Here is a 20,998-nt window from a genome sequence, read left to right as displayed (position 1 = left end):
GAGCAGGTCACCCACTAATCAGAAGGTTAGTGGTTCGATCCTTGGCTCTTCCAGTCTGTCTGTCAAGATTCTGAATGTGTATAAATGTAGTCAGGAAGCACTCAGTTTAGAGGGAAGTGTGTAAATATGGCATGTTGTATGGCGCACTTGGAGTAATCCAGGAGAGTAGACAAGTGCTCTATAAGAAACAGCCCATTCACTGTCTGAACAGTTTCATACTGTTACTTTTGCACTATTATGTTCTGGCACATGTTGTTATTACGTGGCTTGATTAAGGTACACATTAGGCTGACATCTGGGGCCAGAGCTGAAACTGTTCTGGGCCAGCACAGGACCACCAGTGTGTCTGCACCTGGCCCGTGGCTGCACACAACTTACACATGGCCCACATATTGCAAAGAATGACGGCCCTTTGGTGGCCCACATCAGGTTTTCCAGAGGTAATCCACACATGGACCAGCACGGGACCACCAGTGTGTCTGCAACTGGCCTTGTGCTGGCCCATGTGTGGATTACCTCTGGAAAACCAGATCTGGGCCACCAAAGGGCTGTCATTCTTTGCGGTATTTGGGCCATGTGTAAACACATTGTGTGGGCTAAGTGGGGTTGACCCTTGGGGGTTCAATCCCCAGCTGCTTAACCCTAGAACAGTATCGTGGGTGATTTTCACCCGAGCAAATACATTTACATGATTCCTCTCTCCTGCAGCTGTGAGCGTGTCGAGGAGACTGTGCCTTCACCAGGGAAGTCTGGTAAATAATTACAGTGGGGTAAATGATTATTTTAAGACCTGTTGATCAGTCAATCAATCAACCACTCCAACCAACACAGACGCTACTGATCTGAACTCATTATGTGCATTAAGCAAATAACACTGATATTGTTAAAACAATTTCAATTTTTCTGATCACAGAAAAGGATTCCCAATTCCTAATTTGACTAATTTGCCATGATCAGTTTTAATTGAGTTTAACTGAGAAGATAGCAGTGCTTTTATATCCGGTTCCCATTTAGCTTGTTCATTCCATGATAGAGCTTTAACTGCAGTTATGGATTACATGGCGAACTGTGTTCATATATGATCATTTCTTAGTGTTCCTGAGTCCATTTAGTGATATAAATGGTAAATGGCCTGCATTTGTATAGCGCTTTACTTAGTCCCTAAGGACCCCAAAGTGCTTTACACATTCAGTCATTCACACATTCACACACACATTCACACACTGGTGATGACAAGCTACATTGTAGCCACAGCTGCCCTGGGGCGCACTGACAGAGGCGAGGCTGCCGGACACTGGCGCCACCGGGCCCTCTGACCACCACCAGTGATTAAGTGACCAGAATCATGCCTGTTTTTAATGCAACAGCGCCTGAGGGCATAAAGATCAGGGTGATCCAATACACATTTTTGGCCTTGTCCCTTGTATCAGAATTTTCTCCAGATTTTCTGAAACTTTTGATGAGGTTATGTACTGTAGATGATCCACAATTTGTATTTGTAGTTTTTTTGCAGATTGGTAAATCTCTGCCCAGCTTACTTCTGAAAAGCTCTACCTCTCTAAGATTTTTATTTTTTATTTTTATATTCAATCATGCTTTTGTCCCGGATTAAGGAATGCTGGACCTGCTCTTTATCCTCTCAAAGATGTTCTAGCGTGCATGGAAGTTTGCCCAACCAATCTAAATGTATTTTTTGGACCTGGAGAAGGCTACACGAATATGGGTGTCTGACCCTTTGTTACAAGCTATTTAGCCCATGTACATCATTGCAAGAGTTTGGTCTGCATTGCTGGCAATAAGTTGGACTCATTTCTGGTGGGTGTTGGACTGTTTATGGACAGAATTTGTAGCTGTAGCAAAAGATGCACACATCCCCTTGTTCCCAGTTGATTTTAATCATCCAATGAGAAAGCAGATGGGCAACCAGAGGAAGTTTTCATTATCACTATAAATAAATATATTAGATATTATATATATATATAAATAATATATATATTATATAATATATAATAAAATATATATATCATTTATATGCAACAGTCAGTATATAATTAACCATTGGTTAAAATCACATAGAAATGATGGTTCTGTGTTTAACAATAACGACACTTAATGCTCTTTTTCTGATTTAGGATTATGCGTTTAAGGAGTTGGCGACACAGTTTTTATCTCCATCCTTTCCTCCAGAACACACAAAACTGCCAAGGTTGAAGTTGGCTCATGTGCTGGCTGATGCACACACACACACACACACATACACACACAAAACTCAGAACAGTAATTTCTACTACTCAAATTACATTTATCATTTATGTATTAATTACATTTATATTTTAAGTTATCTTTTATTAATAACAAATTTGCCTTATTATTACGAAATAGAGAAACGCTCTGTTTTAGTACTTCACAATTTAATAAAAGGTTTAAATATTCATTAGTGTTGGTTAGAAAATGTCAAATTATGCAACTATGTGGATTATTTGGCACATAGAGAATGCTCTAAAGATCTTTTCTTGTCTTCACTGTAATAACTCTGTCTCTGGCTGCCTTTTGAAGCAGCTGAGCTCTGTGATGGACAGCTGAGGACAGATCATTTCTTAGTGGCCTTCGGGAGCTTTCTGCTCCACCGCCTTCATCCATCTCTAAGCTAAAAAGTAAACTTTTGCTGAAGTGCTTCTTTATGAAGAAGAACATCCTCTCTGTGTCCCCTTGGTACTTCCCTTCAGGGAGTGTCCACTCCAGCATTATTGCTGAATTACAATTTTGTGCCTGAATGTCTGTCTCGGAGCAGGGTTTGTCTGTCAGTGCTTTGCTCTGTTATAACCTTGCACACAGATGAGCTGATTAATCAAGCTACTCCCACTTTGCTCTTCCTGACCTGAAAAGTCGAGAAGAAATTAATACCTTGATATTTATTTTCCCAGTCCACTCTCTTCATAACAGAGAGTCTCTGGGTTGTTCTGCTGTGGTCCCTGTTTGGACCTCTTGATTAAGGGTTAGTGATGCAATGATGCTGTTGTAATTTATTTCAGTCCCATGGCAGTCCAGTCATAAGAAATGCAAACATAGTAGATATTAGCTGAGAGCTTGAAGTCATCATGGGTGTCAACAAAAGAGATAACAAAGTCAACTGATAAAGTAAGAGATATAAGAGACAGGGCTTCTATGGTGTTTGAATTGTTTAGACTATTACTTTTTAAGGTGTAATGGTAATTTTATGAAAAGGGTAAAAGGTGTGTTTGTATGTGGGTGTGAGTGTTGAAAAATGTTTTGTTTTTGTTTTTTTAATTTACAGACTGCTTGCAGATTGCAGATCGCTATGAGCTGCTGTGGTTCCGATATATTTGCCGTAAATATAAACTAGAGGTTTCACAGATTGAATAAACAGGCTGCATAGCAGAAACCGACATATGTACATTGTTACTGCTGATTACTGCTTCTGAACATAAGATACATAAAATATTATTCAACAGCACCGGTAATGTTTTAATAGAAAGAAGAAATATTTCAATTTAAATGTGAGTTAACTCTTTACTAATTCCTGTCTAAGCTTGATTCCAAAGGGAGAGCAAGACAGAGAGCACTTCAATTGTACAGCACAGATTCTCTCCCTTTACCTCTGACACTTCAAATTAGCTTTAAGAACCAGAAATATGTGGGGCTCTGCTCTAAATATTTGGGGTGCAGACTCACTGAAAAGCTACAGGGTGCACAGGGTTAGCACTGTCAACTTAGCTAGCAGATTCCTTCCTAAGGTTCCCAGCTGGTGCCTTTCTGTAGGAAGTTTGCATATTCTCATTTGTCTAGCCTTTTTTTCCCTATGGGTTTCCTCCCTTTAGATTTCCTGCAATTGAAGGTAATGCAGGTTCAGGTTAACTGTGGTCTCTTAACTGTGGCCATGGAAATGAGGTAGACGAAGTGCCTAAAGTTTATAGAATAAAGACCTGTAAAAAAGTATGTTTAAATGTGGTTTGTAATTTAAAGTGCTTAGAAGAACGCTATATGAATGTTACCACTATACAGAACTATATTTCTTTAGATATAAATTAGCATTTGTTTATTAAAAGTATAACATTGTTGCTTAGAGGCCCTTTGTTAATGCTTTCATATTTCTACATTTATAAACTATTATGAACCAGCTAATCAAAACATTTTTCATAGTCAATTAAATCGCTCAAAAACTTAAAGTCTTTCCTGTTTTCTTGCTGACTTGATGATAGTTTAACTGACACAACACTTCACAAATGTCTCTTCCCCCCCCCCCACACACACACACACATACATTCCCTTCCCTATAATTAATTGGCACTTTGTAATAAAAATGCAATGAGGTGTATTTAAAGATCTATTCTTACCTGGACTCTGCATGGTGGTGATGATGGTGGTGGTTGTGATAGTGGTGGTGGTTGTCTCCTCTTCATCACTGCCTGCCCCTGCAACCTTTTCCCTTGCAGCAGTATCACTGGAGGTGATAATGGTAGAATGTTTGGGGCCTTTCAAAACCCTGCTGGTAACTGGAAGAAGTGCACTGGAGAGAGAAGTGGTTGCTAATGCATGTATGGAAAGGGTTGCTTGCATGTTGGAGCTTTCAGGAGTCTCATCTGAAATCCTTTCATCACTGTTATCCAGTGTTCTCCTGGATGGTGATGTGGAAAGCTGAGAGCTTGATCCTCCACTGTCTTCAAGGTACTTTGCCTGACCACGAGGGCCTGGGTGGGCCTGGTGTTGGGGCGGATTCCGGTAGAGTGGGTGATGATTCAGGATGTTGATTGGCGGTGCAGTGGTGACCACAGGGAGCCTCCTGTCTGTGTCTTGGGTGGTAGGGTAAAGGTTGGGAATGCCCCCAGGAGTGATGGAGAGACTATCCTCAGAGGCAAAGGCTGCAAAGAATGAAAGAAAATCATAGATGGATGGTGGTTCATATCACAGACTTAATCATCACTTGGCCAAGTGCAGGAATTCCACGCTTTACTTTCCTGCTTGTTGCTCTAGTTCTGAACCTCTCCATCCACAGCCATTATCACACTTCTAGCAGATCAACTTTAAAAAACAAAACAACAATGATAGTGCATAGTTTTTATAATTGCAAGGTCCAAATCAATATGTAGAAGAAATGAAAAAAATGAGTCTCAGGGGGTTAAAATCAAGACTAACATTATAAAGACATGATCCACTTATAGGAACTTTTATTAATTCCCTTCAAAGATGGAACAAGGCTTTGTGCTACTTTGCAGTATGGTTCTGTTGTAAATATTTTACTTTGGAGAAGGTGGTTTAAAATGTAGAATATTCAGTTTGTGATTCGCATGTTTTCATTTCTTATTATGTGTTGACTGTTTTGTACAATTTTTTTTATTTTATTTTACTTAGTTTACGTTCATAGTGTGAACTTCAATTTTTTGTTATGTTGTAAAAGGAATATTCTGCTGACACAAGTGAGTAGCATGATCGAACTAAATGGTAAATGGACTGGTTCTTATACATAATGCTTTTCTGCTCTACCTGAGCACTCAAAGTGCTTTACACACCTTGCCTCACTCACCCATTCACACAAGTACTTTTTTCTACGGTATTCACACACATCCGTACTCTGATCGGGGCAATCGTGGCTCAAGAGTTGGGAGTTCGCCTTGTAATCGGAAGGTTGCCGGTTCGAGCCCTGGCTTGGACAGTCTCGGTCGTTGTGTCCTTGGGCAAGACGCTTCACCCGTTGCGTACTAGTGGTGGTCAGAGGGCCCGGTGGCACCAGCCTCGCCTCTGTCAGTGCGCCCCAGGGTGGCTGTGGCTACAATGTAGCTTGCCATCACCAGTGTGTGAATGTGTGTGTGGATGACAGGTTGTGTAAAGCGCTTTGGGGTCCTTAGGGACTACAAAAGCGCTATACAAATACAGGCCATTTACCATTTACCATCGAAGCATCAGAGAGCAAATTGGAGTTCCTGCCCAAGGATATTTGGCATGCAGACTGGAACAGATGGGGGTCAAATTAGTAGTTGACGTGGTAGAGGAATGTCAAAGAGATATTCTGCGTGCACATTGTGAATAAACCTCTGGTCTTTCATAGTAAATTCATGTGAGACAAGTGTGCTAGGCAAGCTGTCACTGGTTTAGCTTTCACTGCTCTGAGATCAGTTGCCAGCTGTGCTTTGTATGGAAACACAGCTACTATTAGCAAGCAAACGAGCTTCAAGCTTTCCTCTTGCTCGCCAACTTGGTCAACATGTGTGATGTAGAGAAGAACTGAAGAAGCTTCTCCTATGGGAGGTGAAATGTCTTCAAGAAACTCAAAGAAGTCCAGTTGCTTTCTTTCAAAGCTCCTTAGACCAGCGGTCCCCCAACCGCAAACAGAATAACAAATGGAGATTAAATGGACCGGTTTATGTCCAACAATATTTTCACGGACTGGCCTTTAAGGTGTCACGGATAAATACAACAAAATAAAACCAGTACCGGCACCGAAAAAAAGAAGATTTATTCATAACACACAGGAAACGACCCAGGGAAACAGAGTTAACAATAAAACCGATAACTAAATAATGATAAAAACCCTGAAAATCATAAATTTCACACTCAAGCCTCAACTCTTGCAGCCCGGTACCAAACGACTCACGGACTGCCTTAGACTACCATGACCTGGATGAATCTCCATCAACTAGAGAAGATTTCATGAAATGTAATGAATGAAACAACTCACTGTACAGCATTGAACAAAACTGTCACACTTTTATGGTGGTGAAATAAGTCATGCTGCATTGTACAGAACTAATAATTTTTTATTAATTTAGTGCTGAATTAAAAACCGTTAGGAGAGTAACAAATGGAGATTAAATTCTGGAATTTCCCTGTACTAGATTTCTTGGCCATGGGTGTGTAAGCACAATGATTAAATGATTAAACGATACAAATTATTACATTTGTATGATCTCTACAGTCAGAAAAAGACAAAAAGACTATTCATGGCTTAAATGTTTTGTAAAACAATTTCAAAATGCTGTGTAATTGAAACATGTTTTATTTCACAAAGCTGCAGTGATTTTGATAGCTTAACTTCATATCGCAGAATTAAACTGACATGCAGTCCCCCTCTTTATGTCTTTACTCCGTCCAAAGCGGTGCATCCTGACATCCAGGCAGCGAGGGCCCGTCACATGCTTTTGGATGGAGACAATAACATTTACTCATATATCACTGCAAATTCATACCATTTTTTAAAGCTATTAAGTCAGACTTGCTCTCAACACTTATTTATGTGGAGCAGTGCATTAGTGTAGGGAGTCAATTGGCAAATGGGAAAGTTCTTTTAAAAAGCCCAACAGTACAACCCAAAGAGTTCTCATAAATTATTCACATTAGTGGATTCTACCCTCGCTATCATCCTCGTAATAAGCCTTAATGTTCGTTCCTGAGGAGATTTGATGAGCCGCTATAATTCTCCCAATGTAATGATTAGTGCTGCCCTCCCAAGTGCACCTGTGAGATCTAATCTGAGACCACTTCAGGAGGCTATCATCCACTGAGGGAAGTCTTATGTTTCCTTAACAATGCTTCATTTCCACCATAATAACTCCCACTCTCTTCCAGCTAATAGCTATCTGCTTCAAACAATCAGGCTTTATTGTAGCTGTGCCACTTTCTCCCAGCAACTCCCTTGTCAAACATATGCACAGCTCTTTGCACACAATTGAGTAGATTTGCAAGTAACAAGGAAAATAAAGGAACGTAAAGAATCATAAGTCAATTGACTGAACATCTGCAGCTTGCTGCTACAAAGTCTATAATTTAATGGATATGCTTGTGTTTTATTTGGGTCAAAATAATTCAGTTGTGTGTTAGAATATTACAGATACAGAAGGATTTGAAATCTATAAAAATACATAAGTATACTGAAGGGTATATGCCAAACTATAATCAATATTGATAATACTGATGATTAATTAAGGAGTAATTTCAGATCAATAGATTAATTCTTCTCCCTCTTCTTACTATTATTATTTTTTTTTTTAGTAGTAGTAGTAGTAGTAGTAGTAGTATTGAGAACAGATTTGCCCAACCCTGCATTTTAATGGTCATCCAATTCGATTTAATTCCGTTTTATTTATATACTATATAGTTTTACATTTTATCAGCTCTGTTTCCTCCTTATTACACAGAAACTACCACAGGGACTTGAGTGATAATAACTTAATTATTACATTCTTGTTTCTGCCATCTCAATAATAATGAATTACAGTAGTTCAGCCTAGAATCAATAACTGTACTGTGATGAGTTCTGAAACCTGACTGAAACTCTGCAACATATAAATACAGTATATATAAATATCTGTGTGTGTGTATGTGTATCTAGATATCTATATCTAGATAGATAGATAGATAGATAATAAAATATTATGGTCAGCAGTATCAAAAGCTGAACTGAGGTGTAGCTAGACAAGTATGTCAAAGTCCATAAGAAGATCATAACTGTTACAAATACTATTTCCATACTGTGCTGAGTTTCCGAAACATGACTAAAACTCTTCAGATAAACCTCTGCTTTTATACAACTACTTTTAAGAATTTTTGATATAAAATGTTGCTGACCTATAGTTAGCTAAAACAGGTAGGTCAAGTGATGTTTTTTTTTAAAGGATTGGTTAAATTGCTTCCATCTTAAGGCCTGTGGTACTATTTTACTACGCGTCAAAATCACATGACTAATTTAAGACGACACCGCGACAAGATGCAGCGACCCAGAATCTCTATTTCAACTTGGGTCGAAAGTGTGGACTTCAAACTATATACCACTTTTTAAATTGTGTCAATAGGCCACGTAAAGCCAGAACTATGATTTAAAAAATACACACGGTGTTTTTTTTTCTGAACAAAACAGTGGTGTTTACAGCGGGAAGAAACGGTAAAAACAGCATTTTCTAAGGACAGCGCTAGCAAACACTCTCCGCTTGCGAGTGAAAAAAGAATTTACACCCCTTCCCTTCCTTATTGGTGTTAGAGTGTACCATGTCAACCAATCATAAAATGATATGGCAGGACAGGACAGCTACACCTCCTGCTGTCAGACCTGCAGGGCTTAAGCCTGTGGTGCTCTCCTCTGTCTTATAGTGGACAAAAACATTTTTTTGGAGTGGCACAAATAATTTGTGTGCCTTCTTATTTGATGCAGCACACCTGATTGTTCTGTAAATAGTTTTAAATGGTTATATAAAAATGCCTGAGGCCTTGGCTGCATTTTTAGGTAAATAGCACCATATGACTTTGTTGTTTGCATAACTTGTGCATAATTTTTAGAAAGGTACAATTTCTATTTGCATTTCAAGTTATGAAAATGATTCGTTAAACATGTTTGTCGTTTTTACAGTAAAAAAATATAATATATTTTCAACTCGGATTTAATTTTTTTTTTGTCTGAATTTAGATCAATTGTGCTAATATAGTATGCCAAAATGAAAAAATAACACCAATTTCAGATATTTGAGGTTGTGCTGAAAATAATGATACCAAACAAGGCAAGATAAACAGTTTTTAAAGGTGAAATATAGAGGTAAAATCAAAAGTAGTCAAAAATGGCCAATTATACCCTGGACCCCAGAGGGTTAATTACAGATACACTGATCACAATTAAGATCGAAGCATTAATTAATGGTAGGACTTCTCTGAGCAGTCTTGTAGAAATTGGATCTACCCGACACATTAATAGTTAGGAGGAGGTAATTATTGAAGTTCTGGGAGGTTTTTTCTTTCAGTGAAGCCACAGTATCCAGGATAATACCATTTGACACACATAAAATAGTATTTTTGCACCAATAAAATTATTCCAAAGTTCTATTAGCTGAAGATTTGGTTTATATAAATATGCTGTGTAGTGTGTGCTTAGAAAATTAAGGAAGCTGGACAAGTGGAGGCCAAGTGAACAGTATCTGAAAGTCATGTCCATAAGAAAGCTTCATCAGAAATGGTCTCAGTGGAAGGGTCATTGTCAAGAAGCAATTCTTAAAGAAATGAAACAGGGAAAAAAAGACCTCCTCAGAGGCCGCACCACAACAGTATTGAAGCAGTGTTGAATCATCTTGTCGGAGAGTAGAACAAAAGGCAGCCAACATCCAAAGAAGACCTTGGGTATGTCATTGAAGAAACCCAGAGGACTATTGGGTCTGCTTACAGAAAACTGCTTAAAGAAATGAGATGAAGCTTTTCTCAGAGATTTTAGTCTTGTTGAAGAATAAAAGTAATACCAAACAGTGGCAAACAATCTAATCTTAGAATTGTAAAAAGTCTTTTTTTTTTCCTTATGGTGTGAAAAAGTCTTTTTAATATGTTTGTCTCACTTAAATGTTTCAGATTATCAAAGAAATTTAAATATTACACAAGCATAACAAAAGTTAACACAAAATGCAGTTTCTAAAGTGTTTATTATTAATAAGGGTAAAGAAAACAAACCTACATGGTCCTGTGTGAAAATGATTGCCCCCTAAACCTAATAACTGGTTGGGTCACCCTTAGCAGCAACAGCTGAAATCAAGCTTTAGCAATGACTGGCAATCAGTCTTTTACAATTCAATTCAATTCAATTTTATTTATATAGCGCCAAATCACAACAAAAGTCGCCTCAAGGCGCTTCATAGATACAGAGAAAAACCCAACAATCATATGATCCCCTATGAGCAAGCACTTTGGCGACAGTGGGAAGGACAAACTCCCTTTTAACAGGAAGAAACCTCCGGCAGAACCAGGCTCAGGGAGGGGCGGGGCCATCTGCTGCGACTGGTTGGGGTGAGAGAAGGAAGACAGGATAAAAGACATGCTGTGGAAGAGAGACAGAGGTTAATAACAGATATGATTCAATGCAGAGAGGTCTATTAATACATACTGAGTAGTGATGGGATTTCCGGCTCTTTTTAGAGAGCCGGCTCTTTCGGCTCCGAACCGGCTCTTCAGGTTGTTTTGTTGCTTTAATTAATTTATTATTAACAATAATATAAAATTATGCACAAAAGGAATTACTAATGTAAAAAAAAAGTGGTTTTATTTATATATAAATATATGTGGTGGCCCCTAGAGACAAAACACGTACAAACTCCAGCACATTTCTAGCATGAACTGAACTTCCAAAACAGAGCTACCTAGATCACTTAAATTACACAATTGAAAGCATATGTGTATTGTTTGTGTATTTATACACAAGCATTCATATATAGTCAAATAATTTTTTTAAAAAAAGTTCATTTACCTGTTATTACCACACACCAAATCCGGTCGTTGGTACTTGCTGGCTTGTGTAGCCACTAGGTAACAAAAGCTCAACACTGCCCCTAGCATCCTGGAGCACTTCTGTTGTTTTTTGTACGTGTTTTGAGTTTTTATGTGCTTCTGAGTTTTTACGTGTTTTGGAGTTTGTACGTGCTTTGTCTGTAGGGGCCACCGTAAATATACTTTTATTTATTCACTCCACATGACATGTAGTAAATAAATCATATAATACAAAAATCAACTATTCACATTTCAACTTTTAACTATTTAAATTTTCAGCTTTTTCCTTTTACAAATTTAAAGTGAAACAACACAAAACACTGCAAACCACAACACAATTAAATATAAATTAAAATATGAAAACAAAAAGAAGATGCATATTCTCTGTCATATGGACCTGCATGAATAAACTTTCTGAATCCTTTATCATCTGCAACTGAAAATAGTTGTGGATGATTACTATACCTTTCTAATGTGACATTGTTGTCCCTGGCTCTTTCTCTGTCTCTCCCTCCTGCTCTGTTCCTGTGCTACTGAGTGTAACTACCGCCCCTCCCCCCTCTTCCCAGCGTAAAGCACAAGGCTCGCATGCTGAGTGAAGTGGAAAAAAAGTGCGAGAGAGAGAGGGTGAGAGAAAGAAAAAAAAAACCCCACGGCTCGCGATAAGGAGCCGGCTCTAAGAGCCATTTCGTTCGCGACCGACACATCACTACAACATGTGCTCTGCGCAATGCTCTGAAAATAATTTTGGTAGGCTGGTCACTCCCAGAAAGGTTTACCACAGTTCCATGTTCTTACCATTACTGGATAATGGCTCTCACCATGGGTAAATGGAGTCCCAAAGCCTTAGAAATGGCTTTGTTACACTTTTCCGACTGATAGAGGTCCGTGATTTTGTTTCTCAAGTGTTTCTTTAGATTATGGTATGATGTGTTGCTTTTTCAGATCCTTTAGCCGGCTTCAATTTGTCAGACAGGTTCTATTTAAGTGATTTTTTTGATTCAACAGGTCTGGCAGTAATCAGGCATAAGTGTTTAGTGAAACTAAACTCAGCTTTCCAAAAAATGTGGCTAATCACAGTTCATTAATGGTTTAATTACTTACACAGGACCAGATAGCTTAATCAATGAAATCATCATTAAAAACTCCATTTTGTATTTACTCCGGTTATCTTTGTCTAATATTAAAATTTGTTTGATGATCTCAAACATGTAGGTACGTGACAAATATGAAAAACACCAGGAAATAAGGAAGGGGGCAAACAAAAGAAGCAAAAAAAACGACATTTTCTTTCACAACGAAGCAGTGTGCTATTCTTTTCTTTCTTTTGGCTGTTTCTTTTCTTTAGCAGCAGGTTTCTGTTCTTTGTGCTACAGCAAGAGGACAATTGTGAAAATGAGCAGAACACCTTCAGGGAATCTTTGATGTCTTCCCCCTAAGCTGTCAAAGAGCCACAACTGATTCTAAGCTCACCTTTGAATAAACCATGATTCCAGTACAAATCCCTCACATTAAAGTTCAAAGGAGTTTACAGTAGGAGACACATGCACCCTGGAAGAAAAGCTCTGCTTTGTGCTTCCAAAGCCTGATCTTTGGATTATTCTAAATCTCCCTTTAGCAGTCATTCAGCTGAACTACAGTATATCAAACACATTTTTGACAAAATAACCATCCACTTCTACTATAGACAAAGGTCCTGTATGACATGAGAAGAATAAGTGAGCCTGAAATGTCTCCTTTTATGAATATTTTGACTTTATTTGGCTGTTAAAAGACAAAGGAAACAGAACACTCTTTTAATATAAAGGAGCATCTGCATCAAGCAGATGTCTTGCAGCAAATGAACTAAAACAGGGATAAAAGAAGAAGAAAGACCCAAAACAAACTCCTCCTGTGCCTTTAATGGGATTTCTTTCATTTAAGCTTTCTGAAGTTAGACTGGGTGACCACTTAATGTGAGTGCAGCACATGAAGCACTGGAAGAGTTGCATAGACGTGTGCTTCGGACACTTAAAGTGGTCAAGAAGGACTGTGTGCAGTACAAGCTGGTTAATAATGTTTTTAATCTATAGAGCATGTTTTCCTATTCTATTCAATTTCATTGCTTTTGCAGTCAAAGCACTTTCTACTACAAGTCCCACTGACTTCACCTGAACACCTATGTCACGTGCACTCTGATGGCTGCAACTCAGGGTTCAGTATTCTGCCCGAGGTATGCCCCTAAAAGAAGAGAAGTGAAATCATAGACAAGTCACGTACCATTGGCTGCAGTGTAATGGCATGGCCCTGGGTCATTGAGCCTATGTCTCTGTGTTTATGGACTTTTTAGTTTTATTTATTTAAATATGCACTGTTGATTCTTACGTTTTTTGATTACTTGCTTGATATTTTCCTTTGAGTGTAGTTACTCCTCAGTCCTCTATTCCTGCCTATAGTTTGCCTATTGTTTTCATGTATTTTCCTCATTGTGTTATGTTTTGTTGTCAGATTATGGCTGTATAAGAAATTTTGTTCCATCCTCTTGTGTCATTGGCCATGTATTAGGTTCTCTCATCATTTTGTTCCGTTGTAGTTATAACATTTTATTTCCTGCTTTATTTTGATAGTCAATTGTTCCTTGTGCCTTGTGTTTAGTTTGACTTCTTCTCTCATTCACTGATTGTTTGCAACTATGATCGCTTCCCATGATTTGCACGTATATTTTTCCTCCTTCTTTGTCAGTTTGTTACATATACGTTCCTTGATCGTCACATAAATGTAGTGTTTTTCTGGGGTTTTTCGTTTCTTGCAGCCACTCAAACATATGTTCTACCTGAATCACTATTTCAGGTTAAAGTAATTGTGATGATAATGCTTTATTCACCCTATTTTACAAACTGGCGCGAAAGAAAATGTTGCATTTTTCTCCAGCACGCTCACTCCCTCAGCGCTAAATTATGTTAGAAAGTCAGATAGTTGTCAAAATATAGAAAGTCAAATATTACAGCAGTGCATGCATTAATGTGTTCCTTTTCATTTTCTCTGTTAAATTAGTCTCTCTGGTTTTTCCCTGTGTGGCTTTTTTGAAGTGATTGTTGCAGTTTACTATGTTTCCTTATGTCAGACAATGATTCAATGTTATCATAACTGAATAGTAACATAAACCAAAATTTAAAAGCCTTTCAAGAGCCTCCATTGTGGTTTACCACAAATCACAAGAAGCTCAGTCCTCACCAGTGTAATTGAAATATTCTGAGTGAACCTCGCAGACACATGTCATGATGATAAAATTAAATACTCTGCCAGCAGCCACAGTGTGTCAAACACCTTTCTTTTTCCTCCACCATACTTTGCATCTTTGCTTTTTTAGTCACAAACATTCACCCTTGAGCTACAGATTAGCGATGTATTCTCTTTGTGAAGCTGCACAAAGCTCAAGCAATTAAAGGCTCTTCTCTTGCTTAACAAGCCCAAATCCAGACATGCTTTTATTGCATTTGATTTTGCTCGCTGTATGTGCCAAAATGCTGAGAGACAGGGACCCTGTTTTTGCTGTAAGTGTAGCAATAATCAGTGAGGATTCAGGGTGAGCTCAGGTTCTGGTGGCTGTCACTTTTCCACCCATGGATCGTAGAAAAAGAAAGAGACAAAAAAAACCCAGAAAAAAAACAGCCCTAGAGAGAAGTCTGGATCCACGTATCTAACAATGGCGAGCAGAAATTGTTTGGCAGACTTCCACCTCATCACTGGCAGGAATTGTGATTTAGAGGGAAAGTACTTACTGAGACAAAACAAAGCTGTGCTTTCAGTGCTTGATATGTCTGACCTGGCAGAAATTCATTCAGAGCTGTAAAAATGATTGAATTGATGACTCCAAACTGATTTATAACTGGATGTTGTAGTGATCACACAGGTGAATGCTGTTAATAGTTGAGTAAAATAGAAGTGACCACACTGCATGTGTAGAGATAACAAGCTAGAAGGAACTGTTTTCTTACTGTCTTTGCTTGTAGAAACTCTATTCAGTTCAAGCATATGTTTGTTTAACAAGTCTACATATTATTTAATGTATATACCACCAATTCACAGTGCCACCTGAAGGCACTTTACATTGTAAACAAACACAAAATAAAATCACAGCAATCACATGACCACCGACGAGCAAGTGGTAGGAAGGAAAAATTCTCTTTAATAGAACAAAAGCTCGAGCAAAAGCAGGTTTGGGGGGAGGGGCAAGCCATCTGTCACGACTGGTTGAGGAAAGGGAAAAAAAGAGAACACAAGACATTCTTTGGGGCACAGAGGCAGAGCTTGGTAATTAGCAGTAGCAGTAATAGTGACGTATAACAACAAGGAGAGACAAAATAGGTGAGTGGAAAAGAAATGCTTAGTGGATCATGGGAAGGCCCTAGCAGCCTAAGACCATAGCAATTTAAGTAAGGGAGGGTTCAGGGTCACCTGATTCATCCCAGTTTTCTCAAAAAGGAAAGTTTTAACCCCAGTAGAGAGAGGGTGTCTGTCTCCCAAATCCAAACTGGGAGCTGGTTCCACAGATGAGGGATCTGAAAGCTGAAGGCTTTTAAATACCCTAGGAATCACAAGTATGTTTTCAGTCTGAGAGTATAGTGCTTTATTGGAATAATATGCAAATAATATGCTACTATGCGTTCTTTAAGATATGATGAGGCCTTTTTATTTAAGACTTTGTATGTAGAGACAGATTTTAAATTTGACTCTAGACTTGACAGGTAGCCAATGAAGAGAAACCGATATGGGAGAAATATCCTCTCTATTTCCAGTTACCCTGTCTAGTTTTCCTGTCGGTACTGTCGCTGCAGCATTTTGGATTAACTGAAGGCTTTTTAAGGAAAATGTAGAACATCCTAATACAACAAATTACAATAGTCCCGCATATACAGGGAGTGCAGAATTATTAGGCAAGTTGTATTTTTGAGGAATAATTTTATTATTGAACAACAACCATGTTCTCAATGAACCCAAAAAACTCATTAATATCAAAGCTGAATGTTTTTGGAAGTAGTTTTTAGTTTGTTTTTAGTTTTAGCTATTTTAGGGGGATATCTGTGTGTGCAGGTGACTATTACTGTGCATAATTATTAGGCAACTTAACAAAAAACAAATATATACCCATTTCAATTATTTATTTTTACCAGTGACACCAATATAACATCTCCACATTCACAAATATACATTTCTGACATTCAAAAACAAAACAAAAACAAATCAGCGACCAATATAGCCACCTTTCTTTGCAAGGACACTCAAAAGCCTGCCATCCATGGATTCTTTCAGTGTTTTGATCTGTTCACCATCAACATTGCGTGCAGCAGCAACCACAGCCTCCCAGACACTGTTCAGAGAGGTGTACTGTTTTCCCTCCTTGTAAATCTCACATTTGATGATGGACCACAGGTTCTCAGTGGGGTTCAGATCAGGTGAACAAGGAGGCCATGTCATTAGTTTTTCTTCTTTTATACCCTTTCTTGCCAGCCACGCTGTGGAGTACTTGGACGCGTGTGATGGAGCATTGTCCTGCATGAAAATCATGTTTTTCTTGAAGGATGCAGACTTCTTTCTGTACCACTGCTTGAAGAAGGTGTCTTCCAGAAACTGGCAGTAGGACTGGGAGTTGAGCTTGACTCCATCCTCAACCCGAAAAGGCCCCACAAGCTCATCTTTGATGATACCAGCCCAAACCAGTACTCCACCTCCACCTTGCTGGCGTCTGAGTCGGACTGGAGCTCTCTGCCCTTTACCAATCCAGCCACGGGCCCATCCATCTGGCCCATCAAGACTCACTCTCATTTCATCAGTCCATAAAACCTTAGAAAAATCAGTCTTGAGATATTTCTTGGCCCAGTCTTGACGTTTCAGCTTGTGTGTCTTGTTCAGTGGTGGTCGTCTTTCAGCCTTTCTTACCTTGGCCATGTCTCTGAGTATTGCACACCTTGTGCTTTTGGGCACTCCAGTGATGTTGCAGCTCTGAAATATGGCCAAACTGGTGGCAAGTGGCATCTTGGCAGCTGCACACTTGACTTTTCTCAGTTCATGGGCAGTTATTTTGCGCCTTGGTTTTTCCACACGCTTCTTGCGACCCTGTTGACTATTTTGAATGAAACGCTTGATTGTTCGATGATCACGCTTCAGAAGCTTTGCAATTTTGAGACTGCTGCATCCCTCTGCAAGATATCTCACTATTTTTGACTTTTCTGAGCCTGTCAAGTCCTTCTTTTGACCCATTTTGCCAAAGGAAAGGACGTTGCCTAATAATTATGCACACCCGATATAGGGTGTTGATGTCATTAGACCACACCCCTTCTCATTACAGAGATGCACATCACCTAATATGCTTAATTGGTAGTAGGCTTTCGAGCCTATACAGCTTGGAGTAAGACAACATGCATGAAGAGGATGATGTGGACAAAATACTCATTTGCCTAATAATTCTGCACTCCCTGTATATGCATAAACTACTTTTTCAGCATCACCTGACATATAATTTTTCTAATTTTAGTGATATTGTGCAGCTGAAAGGCATTCTTACATGCTTCCTTTGCTTGCACATTTAAAGACAAATCTTCCATTAAATCACCACCTTATTGTGGTGGAGTGGTCCAGTCATCCCATCAAAAAGGGACATGGGTCCACCCTCTGAGAGTTTGGTTCTTTGTGGAACCAAACTGGTTCTGTAATTTTACAGTCATAAGGCAACCACAAGTAAACAATGTTAATGTGCTGTTATCTACTCTAATATAATTCCATATACTCTAATAAGCAGGAGTGGTTTTTATTTTATTTTATTTTATTTATTTATTTTGACAGTGCAGCTGCAATAGCCCGCAGCTGCTTACTGGTTTACTGTGTATATAAACATTACCAAAGTCAAAGACATTTATCCTGACTGCTGTGACGGATCTCATTTCAAACTTCTGATATGAAGTTTTTATATAAGCTGACTCTCGTTTAAACTGCCGCGTGGGTTTTTAGAGTAGCTGCTGACAGCCTGTCAGTTCCTCTGCACTGTACTGCCAGCACACAACAGCTACTGTCCATCTGTCACCTTGAATCTGTCCACCTACTGTTTCCATCAATCCTTACATCCAGCACCATAACTGAACAAGATGTTCCCTGCTTACTGACTGCTACAAAAACAGTATATAGCCTTACCAGAGAGTATTTAACTTCATCAAGGGCAAGAGAGGTAGAGCAATGAGAAAAAAGAGAGAAGCTTTTAACAGAAAACAACCACTGGAAAAAGAAATGATAGATGCAAGGAAAAAGTCAGATGGAGGGCACGATAACATAAAGATAAATATGAATAGATAGAAAAAAAAATAAGGAAGAAAAGTAATTACTTAGGGTATGTCGGGAAGCCTTAAGCTAGTAATCAGTAGTTGCATGCTGTAAATGTGGAGGAGGTGTTGGTCATATGGAAATTAGATGCTGATGAGTTAGATGAAGAAATGTAAAGGGTGGTACAGTGAGATCTGGGACCTATCAGCAGTGTGTAAGATCAAGCGCACACACACGCAGAAAGAGAGAGACAGAGAAGGAGAAACATATCAGCCCATAGAACATATATTTTTATTGTTGTCATCATCAGTATTGCATAGTGTTAGAGTAGTAGCTGTAAATGGAATGATTGAAGGCTTATTCATAAATCAAAATACACTGTATCTTTTGGACTAGCATCCAGTTAAGTATAAGTACAAGTCAGTGAATGAAAACTGAAGCATACTTTAGATCTGGCTAACTGTATGTAGTAAGATCAGACATGCTCTAAGGTTCTGTACTCACTGGTGCTTTGAGCCAAATACTAACCACACCATGCTAATGTTGAAGGCTGGAAAATGCTACATGTTTAGTTTAACAGAAAACCCACCTATTTTTTTGGTTTAGATTCAATTCAATTATATTTATGTAGTTCCAAATAACAACATTTGCCTTGAGGCACTTTTACTGTAAGGTAAAGACCCTAAAATAATACAGAGAATGCTATCAGCAAGTCTCCCTTTTACGAGGAAGAAACTTCCAGCAGAAACATGGAGGCACAGCCAGATGCTGCAGCCAGTTGGGGTTGAGGGGAAGAAGACAGGAGAAAAGACACACTGAGGATTAAATGACTAATGATTAAATGAAAACTGGTGTATAAACACAGAGTGAAGGTGAATGAAGAGAAACACTCAGTGCATCATGGAAAGCCCTCAGCAGCCCACTGTGTTTTTAAATATCCTAGGAGCCACAAGTAAGCCAGCAGTGGTGATATGATGTGATATGATTCTATGAGGTCTTTAAGATGAGATGATGCCTGATTATTCAAGACCTTGTAGAAGAAAGATTTTAAATTTGATTCTGAATTTAACAGAAAGCCAATGACCAATTCAATTCCAACTGAACTGATTTTTATTTATTCGGCACAAAATCACAACAACAGTTGCTTCAAGGCGCTTTACACTGTAAGGTAGATTCTACAGAAGCCAATATGGAAGAAATACTCTTCTCGCTCTCTTTGTATTTTACCTAACCTGTCTTTTTTTCAGCAGTGCACACACAGTGACTTCTTTCTGATTACTATATAGCAAACAAAAGCAAAAATGTGTATGAAAATGCAGCCATTAATGAATGCATCTTATTGTATTAGATTAATTCATGAATGTTCCAATTAAAAGAGGGGAAAAAAACAATGTGGCACAATAACATCGTAACTGGGATGGGTCGTGATTGATGGCAAGTAATGTTTGTTATTTTTCTACACATTGTGAAGATTGTGAACTGTACTATTCCACACAGATTTCAGGTTCATATGGTGGAATAGTTTTTAATTATGCAGATCTCCTCTGGATAAATCCTGCACTCCACCTGTGTCTTAATCCTCAGCAACCTTTGCATAGCGCCCAGCACTTTCTGTCAGAGGTGTTATCCCTTATATTAAAAAACATATTCATTTTCCATCATCTTCTTCTCATTAATCTGGACTGCCTTGCAGATTATTTTGGTAAATTAGGCCTGCCACTCTCTCCTTCAAGCTCTCATCTTAGATCTGTTCATTTTTGAGCCACTAATTTGCCTGCAATTCTGGCATGATAATAATTTGCTTAATAAACTGTATGGGACAATATAAAACCAAATACATCTTGCATTGTATTATTTTCCCGCTAAATAGTGATTCAGTGTAGCTTCATTCCTCCTCCATGTTTAGGATTTCTATGACTGAGGTAAAATTCCATTCAATCAAAATATATGAGCAGGTTATGGGTTGAAATGGATCATGTATAAATTAACATTTACATGATCTGTATGCATTGTATAGTTGTGTGATGTGAAATGCTCTATAAAAAAATAATCACAACTCCAACCAACCAAACACAAAATCAATCAAAACCCATGGAGGCAAAGAGGGAGAAACTGATGCCAGCAGCACCTTGAGGCAACTGTTGTTGGGATTTGGCGCTATATAACACCCTCACAGACACTCACAGGTGTCACAGAAGGCATCCGCAGTTTATTGAACAAACTGTGATCTGCTGTTTTGGAACCAAAAACTATATTGGTATTTTCGGAGCTGATTAACTTAGGCTACGTTCACACTGCAGGTCTTAATGCTCAATTCTGATTTTTGATCAAACCCGATTTTTTTGTCTGCTTGTTCACACTACAAATAAAATGTGACAGCAAACGCGCTCTAGTGTGAACCCTCAAAGCGGCCCGCATGCGCAAAAGAAGACGTCACACACAACGCGCTCTGTTTAGACCC

The 20,998-nt window shown here is 38.7% G+C and overlaps 1 protein-coding gene across 2 annotated transcripts in view; it reads right to left on the bottom strand.

The window, feature by feature from the left end:
- sez6b (seizure related 6 homolog b) overlaps window positions 1-20,998 on the bottom strand; it is a 232,991-nt gene that overhangs the window by 139,609 nt on the left and 72,384 nt on the right. For both annotated transcript variants that reach the window (XM_084950183.1, XM_084950184.1), the window contains exon 2: window positions 4,356-4,880. In XM_084950183.1, coding sequence (XP_084806309.1) covers window positions 4,356-4,880 — 525 coding nt within the window. The remainder of the gene's footprint in view (window positions 1-4,355; window positions 4,881-20,998) is intronic.

This window comes from Perissodus microlepis, chromosome 14, assembly GCF_051167445.1.
Source record: "Perissodus microlepis isolate ML-2025 ecotype Zambia chromosome 14, ASM5116744v1, whole genome shotgun sequence".
Classification (NCBI taxonomy): Eukaryota; Metazoa; Chordata; class Actinopteri; order Cichliformes; family Cichlidae; genus Perissodus; species Perissodus microlepis.
The sequence above is the reverse complement of the archived record's forward strand: the minus strand, read 5'-3'. Positions and strand labels throughout refer to the sequence as shown.